The sequence below is a fragment of the Scatophagus argus genome, chromosome 6, assembly GCF_020382885.2.
Source record: "Scatophagus argus isolate fScaArg1 chromosome 6, fScaArg1.pri, whole genome shotgun sequence".
Lineage (NCBI taxonomy): Eukaryota > Metazoa > Chordata > Actinopteri > Scatophagidae > Scatophagus > Scatophagus argus.
Window position 1 is genome coordinate 8080786 of NC_058498.1, and position 12029 is coordinate 8092814.

General features: G+C 39.5%; 1 protein-coding gene across 6 annotated transcripts in view; it reads right to left on the minus strand.

Annotated features, from left to right (window-relative positions):
- The window catches only part of LOC124060502 (E3 ubiquitin-protein ligase rnf213-alpha-like), a 44893-nt gene that overhangs the window by 27710 nt on the left and 5154 nt on the right, over positions 1 to 12029 (minus strand). For 3 of the 6 annotated variants that reach the window (XM_046391563.1, XM_046391565.1, XM_046391559.1), the window contains 14 exons: positions 11688 to 11891; positions 11159 to 11345; positions 10572 to 10627; positions 10313 to 10472; positions 9859 to 9993; positions 9623 to 9721; positions 9417 to 9539; positions 8772 to 8961; positions 8317 to 8490; positions 6674 to 6826; positions 5509 to 6125; positions 3263 to 3422; positions 2968 to 3185; positions 2468 to 2605 (listed from right to left, as the gene is read on the minus strand). In XM_046391563.1, coding sequence (XP_046247519.1) covers positions 2468 to 2605; positions 2968 to 3185; positions 3263 to 3422; positions 5509 to 6125; positions 6674 to 6826; positions 8317 to 8490; positions 8772 to 8961; positions 9417 to 9539; positions 9623 to 9721; positions 9859 to 9993; positions 10313 to 10472; positions 10572 to 10627; positions 11159 to 11345; positions 11688 to 11891 — 2614 coding nt within the window. The remainder of the gene's footprint in view (positions 1 to 2467; positions 2606 to 2967; positions 3186 to 3262; positions 3423 to 5508; positions 6126 to 6673; positions 6827 to 8316; positions 8491 to 8771; positions 8962 to 9416; positions 9540 to 9622; positions 9722 to 9858; positions 9994 to 10312; positions 10473 to 10571; positions 10628 to 11158; positions 11346 to 11687; positions 11892 to 12029) is intronic. The other 3 variants (XM_046391562.1, XM_046391561.1, XM_046391560.1) reach the window with 3 other exon arrangements.

The following is a 12029-nucleotide window of genomic DNA, read 5'->3' on the forward strand; positions in this document are numbered from 1 at the left end:
CCAGAAGCCGTGGGTGGACAAAACTGTCCGCGACGCGCTGAGGACCCGCACCGCCGCCTACAACTCAGGACTCGCCACCGGAGACATGACGCTGTACAGGGCAGCCACCTACGCTGTCCGTAGGACGGTGAAGGGGGCTAAACGCCGCTACGCCGCAAGACTGGAGCTGCAGATGGAGGGGAGCAACTCCAGGGCGCTGTGGCAGGGACTACGCACCATCACGGACTACAAAGCTACACATCCACCCGAGATGAGAGTCGACGCTTCTCTGGCTGATGAGCTCAACAACTTCTTTGCTCGCTTCGAGTCGGACAGCAGACAAGAAGCTGCGCTCCCAGCCGGTGAAGAGGTGACGCTCACTGTGACGGAGCTGGAGGTGAGAAGGATGTTTAAAAGTGTAAACACCAGGAAAGCAGCAGGGCCTGACGGCATTAGCGGTCGAGTCCTCAAAGCCTGCGCAGAACAGCTCGCACCGGTGTTTACAACGATATTCTACCTCTCCCTCTCACAGTGTGTGATTCCCAGCTGCTTTAAGAAGTCTGTTGTAGTCCCCGTCCCAAAGACAGCCCAGCCCAGTAATCCCAGTGACTATCGCCCCATAGCCCTCACATCTGTGGTGATGAAATGTTTTGAGAAGCTGGTCAAAACATTCATCACCTCCTCTCTGCCCCCCACCCTGGACCCCCTACAGTTTGCATCCCGCCCAGACAGATCTACAGACGACGCCATAACCTTCCTGCTGCACAAGACACTTTCCCACGTAGACACTAGGATGGGGAACTATGTGAGAGTGCTGTTTGTGGACTACAGTTCAGCATTCAATACCATAGTCCCCTCCAGGCTGGTCACTAAGCTGTGTGATCTTGGACTGAACTCCTCCCTGTGCAGGTGGATCCACAGCTTCCTTACTGGCAGACAACAGGTGGTACGCGTGGGCCCCCATAGCTCATCCCCCCTCACCCTCAACACTGGATCTCCCCAACGCTGCGTGCTGAGTCCCCTGCTGTGCTCCCTGTATACACATGACTGTGTGTCCACATCAGACAGTAACACCATCATAAAGTTTGCTGACGACACAGTTAATCTCCCACAACAAGGAGGAGGCCTACAGGAAGGAGGTCACCCACCTGGAGAGCTGGTGCCAGGAGAATAACCTCCTGCTGAACGTCAGCAAAACTAAGGAGCTGATTGTGGACTACAGGAAGAAGCAGCAGAAGGACATCCGTCCACTCTGCATCGGCGGGTCTGAGGTGGAAAGGGTGGACAGTTTTAAATACCTCGGTGTGACTATCACACGGGACCTGTCCTGGTCACTGCACATTAACAGGACTGTTAAGAAGGCCAGGCAGCGTCTCTTCCACCTCAGACGCCTCAGAGACTTCAGGCTCCCCCCCAAGGTGCTCAGGAACTTTTACACCTGCACCACTGAGAGCATCTTGAGTGGGAGCATCACCACATGGATGGGCAGCTGCATAAAGCAGGACCTCTCGGCCCTTAGGAGGGTAGTCAATCAGAACAACCTTACCCGACCTGCAGGACATTTACACCAAACGATGCAGGTCGAGAGCCGAGAAGATCCTCAGGCAGCCCCATCACCCCGGACACTCACTCTTCTCCCTGTTGCCATCAGGCCGTCGGTTCCGCTGCCTGAGAACCAACACTGAGAGGATGAGGAGAAGCTTCTTCCCCCAGGCCATCCATCTGCTCAACAGTGAGCGTTAATCTGGACAATCCCACTCCCACCTGCACTACATGCACTAGATGTAAATACCACTCATGTAAATAATGCACATTTTCACTTTTTTAAATTTAATTTTAATTTTATTATTTTTTTCTTTAAATTAAAATTTTTTATTTACCTATTTTTTGGTAGCAGGGACACAAAGAATTTCACTGCACATTGTACCGTGTATGATTGTGTGTGTGACAAATAAACCTATCTTGTATCTTGTATCTTGTATCTCTTGGTGTAAATGTATGTTAAACCGTACAATATATAGTTAACATCTAACAAACCGCTACAAACAAATATTTCAAGTTTAATCTTGTGATTGTCTGAGAAAGACAAAATGAAATATTATAGTCGTTGAGGGTGTTTAGTAATGAGTTAAAGTCATTTATAGAACCTATATTAAAAGTAAAATCAAAAGACACCTTGCCATGTTACATCCCTGGAAAGGTACTTAAAGTTACATAAGCATATTATGCTTATGAAGATCTCCCATTCTGTCTACATTAACATCAATTTCACCCCCTGAAACTTCATGTGCGCACCATTACATATACACGTAAATATCTTTACATAATCATTTACAGTCATGTCAGTTCCTTGTTCTTTTTGACTTAATTAAAGTTAATTTATTTCACCACACCAGAATAAATTTTTACGTTAAACACTCCTATTCTCAACAAATCTCAATTGTCCTCTATTTTTATCCATTCATTTTATGTAGCCTGCTTAGCATACCTTTTTCTGGGGTTCAGCCTTGATGGTATATATTCCTCTCTCATTGATGGATGTAGCAAGGGACAGAGATGAAAATTCAACAGATCCATGACTTTCCTTTATAGTCTTCAACCATTCCAGATGGCGTGCAGTATCCCTCTGAAAACAAATGCAAAAAAAAAAAAAAAAAAAAAGAACAATGTAGTTCTGCTTGTACTAATTAATCAGTTTGGTTTGGTCAACAAAATAAACAGTAGCCATTTATCCATTTAATGGATTGAGATAAAATAAAACTTTAGCAAACTAGGAAGCCTCACTCCACAGAAGATACACCATTTCTCAAAAGATTTAATAAAATGTTGATAATGAAGGGGTACTGATTGAAGAAGTGCCCTTAAGCGCGCTTCCATTTTTTAACAATTTGGTTTATATCATATTACAACTTAGTTACTTTTGATTGGTTGTGCTTTGATTGCAGTAGCAACTTAGTTATGGTAGTAACATAAAGGTTGAAATCTCACCAGCTTCATTGGTATGTTTCTGTCATTTTCAAGTGCTCTCCACAATTTTAACAGCAACTCACTGAAGGCCTCAAAATCAGAATCCCGCTTCAGTCCATACAACATAGATGAATAACCAAGGACAGCATCATGAAAACAGGCCACTCGATCCACATCCAGGTCATTTTCTCCAGCAAATATGGTTGCCAGGTCGACAAAAACTTTCAGCTCATTGATATCTGCAAATAAAAATTTCCTAAATCTGGAACAAATTATTTTGTTTGATATTGATTACAATAAATGGTATCTACTGTACCTTCGAGTGCTTGTTTAATCCACAGGACAAACTCTCGGCTTTGTGCAAGTTGCCAAAGACATTCCCTGCGGTCGTTTGTAATGTCCATCAGAATCTTGTGGGCCTCCACGAAGGTATTATCGATGCAGTTCAGGCTCATTTTCTTGAAGTCAGTTTGATTCTGAAAATACAACATTTACAGCACAAAATCATTGAAAATATAATGATATATATGAATTAGAATTTAGATGACCTATTTGACACGTTTATTATTATATATTACAGGACGTTCATTTTCCTCAAACTACTTTTATCAAAATGATATGGGATGGGTGGCATGGTGGTGCAGTGGTTAGCGCTGTCTTAGTGCCTCACAGCAAGAGGGTTCCAGGTTTGAATCCAGGTCTGTGTGGACTTTGCATGTTCCCGCTGTGCCTGCGTGGGTTTTCTCCGGATACTCCAGCTTCTTCCCACAGTCCCAAAAACATGCACATTAGGTCAATTGGCTGCTCTGCATTGCCCCGAGGTGTGAGTGTGAGTGTGTGATTGTCTTTGACTTTTGACTTGACACTGCTACTAATTGCCGTTATATTAGAAATATATTAGGATCTCCTCCGAGGCAGTGGACTGGTTTGCATCTTATCTTGGTGATAGACAACAGTGTGTTAAAGTGGCCCAGGATAAACAGGGGTCTATACTGGGACCCTTGCTGTTTAGGCTCTTTATAAATGACTTGCCTGTAGCCTGCAATGGTGTCAGTTGTCAACTTTATGTGGACGATGCAGTTTTTTTATGCACCCGCAAAAACACCAGAACAGGCTGCAGAGGTTTTGTCTGCCTGTATGAACGAGGTGAGTCAGTGGCTCAGCAAAAATCATTTGGTGCTAAATTTAAATAAGACAGTCTCAATGTGTTTTTCAATTACAAAAATTAACCTTGAACATAACTGAAATTTGATAAGCACATTGAGAAAGTCTCAAAAACAATAAAAAGTAATTTAAATTGTTTCAAATTAATTAGACATTATATCCCAATTCAGGCTGCCCTTTTGTGCATGCATGCTATGATTTCACATATATCATACTGCATGACCACTTGGGCACAGGCCTCTCCCACAGTCACAAAATTCATCAGTTCACTGTACAATCAAACTATAAAAATTATGGACAAAAAGCCAGTCCGCATCCATCACTGCAGTATTCTGGAGAAGTATAAACTGATAAGCTTTGAAAGCTTTCGTGATTTATGCTTTCTCAAATTAATGTTCAAGTGTATCAATAATTTAGCACCCGAACCCCTCAGTTCATTTGTCCAGAGACAAAACAGCAACAGAGTCACCAGAGGTTCAATAAATGGTAACTGTGGCATTCCACACTGCAGAACCTCATTTGGTCAGTCTGCCTTCTCTTGCAAAGGAGCAAAGCTGTGGAATTCCTTGCCAGCTGAGCTCAAGACTATGTCTGAGTTTAAAGCATTCACTATTAAGGTCAAGTCTTGGCTTACAAGTAACCAAATGTGTACCCATTTGTAAATATCACTGTGAGAGTGAGAGTGAGAGTGAGCGGTGAGTGAATTAGTGTTTTAAAATTTTGTTGGTTCTCTCGGTGTGTGTGTGTGTGCATGCAGAAATGGTGTGTGTGTATGTGTGCGTGTAGAAAGGGCCAACCAGGGGCAGGAGTTGTGAATTAGCATTAGCTATAAACTCTTGTGCAACGCATCAGCTGCAATGCTTTTTTTTTTTTTTTTTTGGAACTATGTTTGATTGCACTTGTCCCTGTTAAATAAAAAAAAATCTATTTATTTGTTGTAAAGCATTTTATAATACTGTTTTTTATAAGTGCAATACAAATAACCTATTATCAGTTATGTCACTGTAGGAAGATATGCATTACACCCCCCAACATCACACATTAACTAGTTCTGTAGTTCACTCTGCCTGAGTGGGAGCTGCTAGTGAACACAGCTGATAAACATGCTTGAAGTGCGGCCAAAACACAGCATCCATTAACTGACAGAGTTTGACAACAGGGAATACAGTATTATTTGCTCCTGGCACCCTGGGACTGACTTGCTGATAGGCCTTCTAACTCTCTATTTCTAACTCTCTACTCTGTTAACAGTGAGGCCCACCCCCCATGAAATGTTAAGATTAACTGATTGCCTGTGGATGCAATATAAAAGGATTAAGCCAACATTTTTAATTTTAGCTCAACTTCAAAGGACAAATATGATCTTATTAACTTTATCTGAATTATTAGGAAACGTACCATTTGCAGCATTTTCTCCAGTACTCTGAAGTCTCCTTCTGGACATATTGCATTCCTGATATCCATGATGATTTTCGCAGAATCTATTGTACTACAAAGTTCATAGTACTGTTGAATCTGCTGAATCCTTTCTCTGATCCATCTTCTGTCATCACGGGGATTTGTTCTGCACATGATGTCTAACTCTTTTTGCAAGTCTTCGCAGTTCCCTTTAAAGTTGAAGATGCTGTCAAGTTCCTCCAGTAACAGTTCCCCACTTTTCAGACCTTCATAAAGGTCTTTGTACCTGCTGTAGCAACTCTGGAATATTTTGCTGTAGACCAAGTCAAGAGTGTAGATTTCTTCATTTACACTGACATCTTCAGTACCATCTACATCAGGTTGGTCTTGAGACAGGTCTTCCACTTGAGCTTTCCAGCACATTTTGAAGATTGTGCTGTCATTAATGACATGAAGTTCTGAAGCCATTTGACGGGTGATATCACAAAGGTTAAAGTAAGTGACCTGACCAGTATCAGGAGAAGTCTGTCCATCAAGAGTGTGAACCTTCATGAATTCATTTAGATTCATCATCTCAATATTCTGATGAAGTGTTTTGTCCAACCCCTTGAAGTCAACTGTGGATTAAAAGATATTATTGTAAATATATATATATATATATATATATATATATATATATATATATATATATATGGGGGTGGGGGGGGGGGGGGGGCTTTCCAACAATATGCAGCTGATGAGCCCTTGGGTCAATAGCTTGTGCTGTTTTTCTTGCTTTGCCTATTTAAGATATTGCTGTCCCAAGATCCTTAATTTTTGCTGCATCAGAGAAAATACAAATTACAAAATGCAAACACCTTCCACCTGTCTGTAATTCAATCGCATCAATAGCAAATCTGTGGCATCAATATACAACTGACCCTGGCCTTGATTTGTACCTTCCCTATCATTTTATGCCAAGTTAGATCTCCTTGAAGGTCTCCACACATCACATCTACATGACTTGAATCAGGAGTATGCAAACAAATATAATTCTACAAGAAATAACAACACAATTTGTGATGATAAAATGCACATAGCATAGCATTCTTGTCCAAAAACTATGTTTCTAAAATAAACTTGAACACAAAACCATATTTTCACTCACTGTGCCAGGACTGCCCACCTTTGACATGTTGTGGAAGCTCCTGGCAGATTTGTAGGAGAACCTTGACCAGCTCCTTCTCATTATGGACAGCTTCCATTTCTTGCCTTCTTTTTCTCAGGAATCTTTTCATGTTGCTGCCATCTTTGCAACGACCATCATCACAAAAGCCATCTAGAAGAACAAAAACACTTGATGAATACAACCACAGCAGACGAATTACAGCTGTGATGCTCAACAAATAATAACACATATCAAAATTGTGTTAAGGTTTGAAGTGCATCTTTAGTTAGTTTCCAGTTTTATTTCGAAGATATCTCTTCTCTTGTCTCCTGTGTAGCTTTACATTTCTTGTCTTTATCTGTGTTCCCTCCTTTTCAGACTGCTTGCCCCACTCTGATTGATTTCACCTGTGTCGAGTTCCCTCTGTCTATATATACCTGTGTTCTCCCTGCTGTCAGTTGGTCTGTGTTTTGTGCTTCTGGTTTGCTGTCTTCTCTATCCTCAGTGTTTCTTCATTCCATGCGATTGTTTTGTTCCTTGTGCTCACTGTTTTTAACTTCTTGGTTTCGACTATTATTATCTGGACTCCAAGCCACCTGTTGTTTGCATCTGTTTTGTACTTTTCTCTAATCTTTGTTTTTTTGTGTATTGGGTAATAATTGACATATTAAACAATTACATCAAGCCATCACAAAAGTCCTGAAGGGAAATCACTCTTGGGCGATCACATGTCAAGCAGTTAGAAACCGTTGCTTTTAAGGATTGGTTTGCCTAATAACAAAATAAACATCCAAACAGTTATTGATTCATGCAGATTGTTTTGTTTGCCCAGATTTTAATCAGAATCAGAATTCCTTTATTTATCGAAGGGAAATTCTTTTGGTGGATAAAATATATCCACCACTGAGATCTCTGTTGCCACTGCAATGAATTGGAGGTAACTGTTTATCTACTTGTGATATTAGCAGCACTGCATGATTAAAGCTGAAGTGCAACAGCAACATCACCATAGGAAGTTTATAATTAACATCTTTATCTTTGTCAGAAAAAAAGCAGTTCCTGCTTAGAACTGAACTTCTGACAGTTAAATCTATGGAATATCCACATGGACAGGTTCCCAGAGACCGCAGTTACTAAAGAGATTTTTTTTTTTAATTCTTTGACCACAAGTTCACAAATTCAATCTGTATGTTGTAGACAGCAGCTGAGACAGAAGAGGTCTCAAAACTTGATCAAACAAAAAATAGAACTATTTGCATTACTATGTACCAGCAAGAGAAAAGGGGAGAGTATGCTTGTTGTAATGTGGTGAGCCAGCCTTTCAGATAATGGACATGCTGTAATAAAGACTTACATTCCAGTACTAGTTCAATTAAATTTGAGAACACTGAATTTAGTTGATAATCTTCTATATATTTTATACGACTGCACTAAAATTGAAGCCTGAACTTAATTGTTAAGTATATAAACATTTCATAGTTTAGGACAAATGTGTTGTGCAAGTTGAAATTACAATAAAACAAACTGAAAGAGATTTATGCACACAATCTGGTGCAGGAGGAAGCAGCAGAAGAGGTAAAAGAAAAAAAGTATATGGAGTATAAGAGCAGTCAAAGGAAGAAGTTAATGAGAAAGCAACAGAGACAGATATTATTATTCACCTATCTTCAGCAAGTCAACAAACTCATCTTCTTTCTGGAGTATTTGGTTTAATGTTTTAATTTGGATCTCTCCACTGAGGAACTTCTCTGACACAGATTTGAATGCTGAACTCGCCAAAGTCATCCGGATTTGCGCTTCATTTGACAATTTGTCGATCAGCTTTCCTCTTGCACCTGGAAAACAGGTGTGCAAAGAGTAAACTACAAAACATTTTACAAGGAGATATGTATACACAATATATACAAAAACTAAATTAAATATGCCACCCTGATATAAGCCCAAAACATTGTCAGCCAGCCTTTACTTTCCTTCTTTCTTAAGACATTACTGTTTTCTTTTACCCACCTACCCACACACTCACTCACACACACACACACACACACACACACACACTGTATGTCAGAGGGCGACCATTTTACATTATATTAGTAAGTATTTGTACTTGAGTGTTTACCTGTCATTTGGAAGACAGTTTTGGCCATGGGCCAATTTATAAGGTACTCAAATACCAAGTCCTCGCCTTGAGTGTAATTTCCTTTTGCATCTGTTGGCCATGAGTTCAGCACAACAACGGACATCAGCTTCCCAAACTTTGTGATATCATGTTTCTCCAATAGAGCTGATAGAGCTTTGCCAGATTTATCCTAAACAGAACAAAGCACAACAGTAGTTGAACTCCAAATAGCATCATCAGCTGAACACAAGAGTAAATTTTCAATCAGAATTGTTTATTTCAAGTCTAGTTAATATCGAGAAAAAAAAATTCACATTTGCCATGCAGGTGCAGAGGAGGAAACTTCGAAGTCTAAAATAGGTGACAGATGTACTGATTTAATTAATAAGTTTATGGCAAGAACAGTGCATGAGATTCCTTTTGGTCAAAAACCAAAACCAAATTTTGTTTTTCCTCTGCATGATGTGTTTTTGGGAGTAGTTAATACAGGTATTCCCAAATAGCAATTTTATGCAGTTAAACAGTTATAACTGCTTTGAAGGAGATAAAACTATTTGTGAATAAAGACAAAAAAGATCATTATGTAGTTACATTCCGAATTTCACAATGCATTTATTAACTACTCAGCACTGATCAAAATCATACCTGACAAACAGCTGCAGTCGCCTCCAATGCACATTTCTCCATTGTGCTACATAACAATGGACTCGTTCTGCTCAGCTCTTCCATCTTGTCAGAATATATTCCAATCTGATTCACTGGACTTTCCTGCCACACAAGCACGTTTGTTCAGATTCATTTCTGAAGTGCACAGGTAAAGTACATTAGCAGACACACAAATCCAGTCTTACTTGTTTTAGTTTCCCTTCAAAATCCTCCATGAAGGTAGCTCTCCAAAATGAAGTATGTTCCTCATGACTGAAGGATAGTGAGAGTAATTTCTTCCATACCTAAAAAAAATAGTCACTTTAAATTGAATTTTAAAGGTCAATTGCATAACATTTTAAGTACTGCATACAACATCAAATGACTAAGACCGTGACAGATCCATGAATAAAGTACATGACAGTCTTTCATTTCCACTTACCTCAATTTCCCGTGGTACAGAAAAATGTGAACGATTCCATTCATTAAGCAGTTTGTTTCTAAAGGTATTTCTCCGCCATTGCCTCATTGTTTGTAATGCATCCCCAATTGACTCTTCATGAATTCTCTCTCTTGACTGGAATAATAGTGAAAAGTTATTATGGATAACATAGTCAATGTTTAAATCTGTAGTTGCACTGCTTGCATTTCAGAGCCAGTATATGTTTTCAGTTATGCCGTGTACGGTGCTTTTGATAAAGAATTTACACAGAGACTTATAATTTAAACTACTCATTTTCAACTAATTAATTTATTCCCAAAATGTGTTAATACACATCAGCTAAATTATCTTTTTTCCTTCATATAAGATAGACAAAGTAAAAGAATGAAGCAGTTGCTGTAAACTTGACTGCGGCTTTGTATGGAGACATGAAAGTGTGACAGGTGAGTCTAACCTGGGATTCAGTGTGGTCATATGCTTTGGCAATCAGACAGACCAGATCAAGAAAGAAAATAGGAATATCACAGTGTTCTGGGTCTGTTGTGTAACGGCAGACAGAACCAAGAAGCACTGCCGCAGTTTTCAGGCAACACTCTCCATATTTGTCTTCAAACCTATCAGGAAAAAATATTTTAATTAATGGAGTGTGAGCATAAAGGTTACTAGCAGTATAGATGCTGAAATTCATTACTGTATTAGAATTAGTTTTTTACTTGTTGTTGCGATATACTTCTCTGTCGATGAGATGCAATGCCAACTCTTTCAAAGCCTGTAATTCAAATAACACACATAATTTGAAGACATGCAGTAGTTCAAAGCAAGTACTAACATTTATAGAAAACCCCACAAAGTCTTTTTTGTTTGTTTGTTTGGGGGTGGAAGAGACAAGCTGTGAACACAACACTGACATAATCCTGACTTTGTAGTCTAAATTTCTCAGCTCCTGGGAAATATCTGTCTCTTTTACTGCTAAATGCTCCACTGTGTTCACCAGCTAGTGTATCTGTGGTTTGGTACTGAGCAGGTATAATGGGTATACAATGAGTTTTTTCATTAAACACAGCACAAGCAACAACATCTACAAGAGGGGTAACAGTGAAACAAAACAATAAAGTAGCAGGCCAGGAAGCTAAGAAAAAATATCATTGCAAAGCTCAATATGGCTAAGAGAACCTACAGCTTCAGGTGATCATTAAAACAAGTGAGTCAGTCACCTGGTCAAATTGATGTCACATTGTTCCTTGATAGATAGTTATTAGTTATCAGAAATATTGATCAGGGGTACTTCAAAGAAACCTACCTTGTGATTTATTCCAGATTTGATACTGAACTGCACATAATGAAGAATATCTAGAAGCTCCACTCGCACACCAGATACAAAGCTTTTTAGATCATCCACACGCAGCAGAGACATCCAAGAGTGCACAAGAAGATGATCAATGTCTGTCAGGTATGCATGTTGTTTCATGATCTGGATCACATTCCTACTTTAAAGCCAGAGTTGTGAGGGGAGAAAAACAACATGATGTCAGCAAAAGTTCAAATTCTTGACCCAGAGTCGTGACATCCTGGGGTCTCCATTAGTTATCAAACTAACAATGTCAACATTGTTCTTAAAATGTCGAGGAATTATTTTAAAAAGTTTGTTATGAAATATTAGGATAAAACATCAAAGGCAGCTATTAAAGTAAAACACTGTAACCGGAGGCTCTTATTACAGATGTTTAGGGCAGCTGTACAAAATTGCGTTTGTGTTTACTTTTTTTAAAAATTTTTTTAAATATTCCAAACAGATTCTGTATGCATCCTTGTAGGAGAAAAACACTTACCTTGCATACCTTGCATTACCATGTGCTCCTTCATTGCTCCTCAAGCCTGTCCATGAGTCAAACTGTGGATTGAAGACCGGTGGAACTTCCTCAAATGGCTTGCTTTCTCCTCTGAGTAGGTGAATGAGAGGGATGACCAAGACCCACTTCTCAATATGGCATCGTCTAGCATTGCTGCAAAGCATCTCAACAGCATCTGCAACACTATACCAGAGGAGAAACCACGAATTAGGTTAATTAGTTTTATAATGAAGAAAGAAGTACTCAGTATTTGGAAAGCCCATTATGTTGTTCTATCACACATTAAAACTGCTTTGTAAAAGGTAAGCATTTACACTGAAA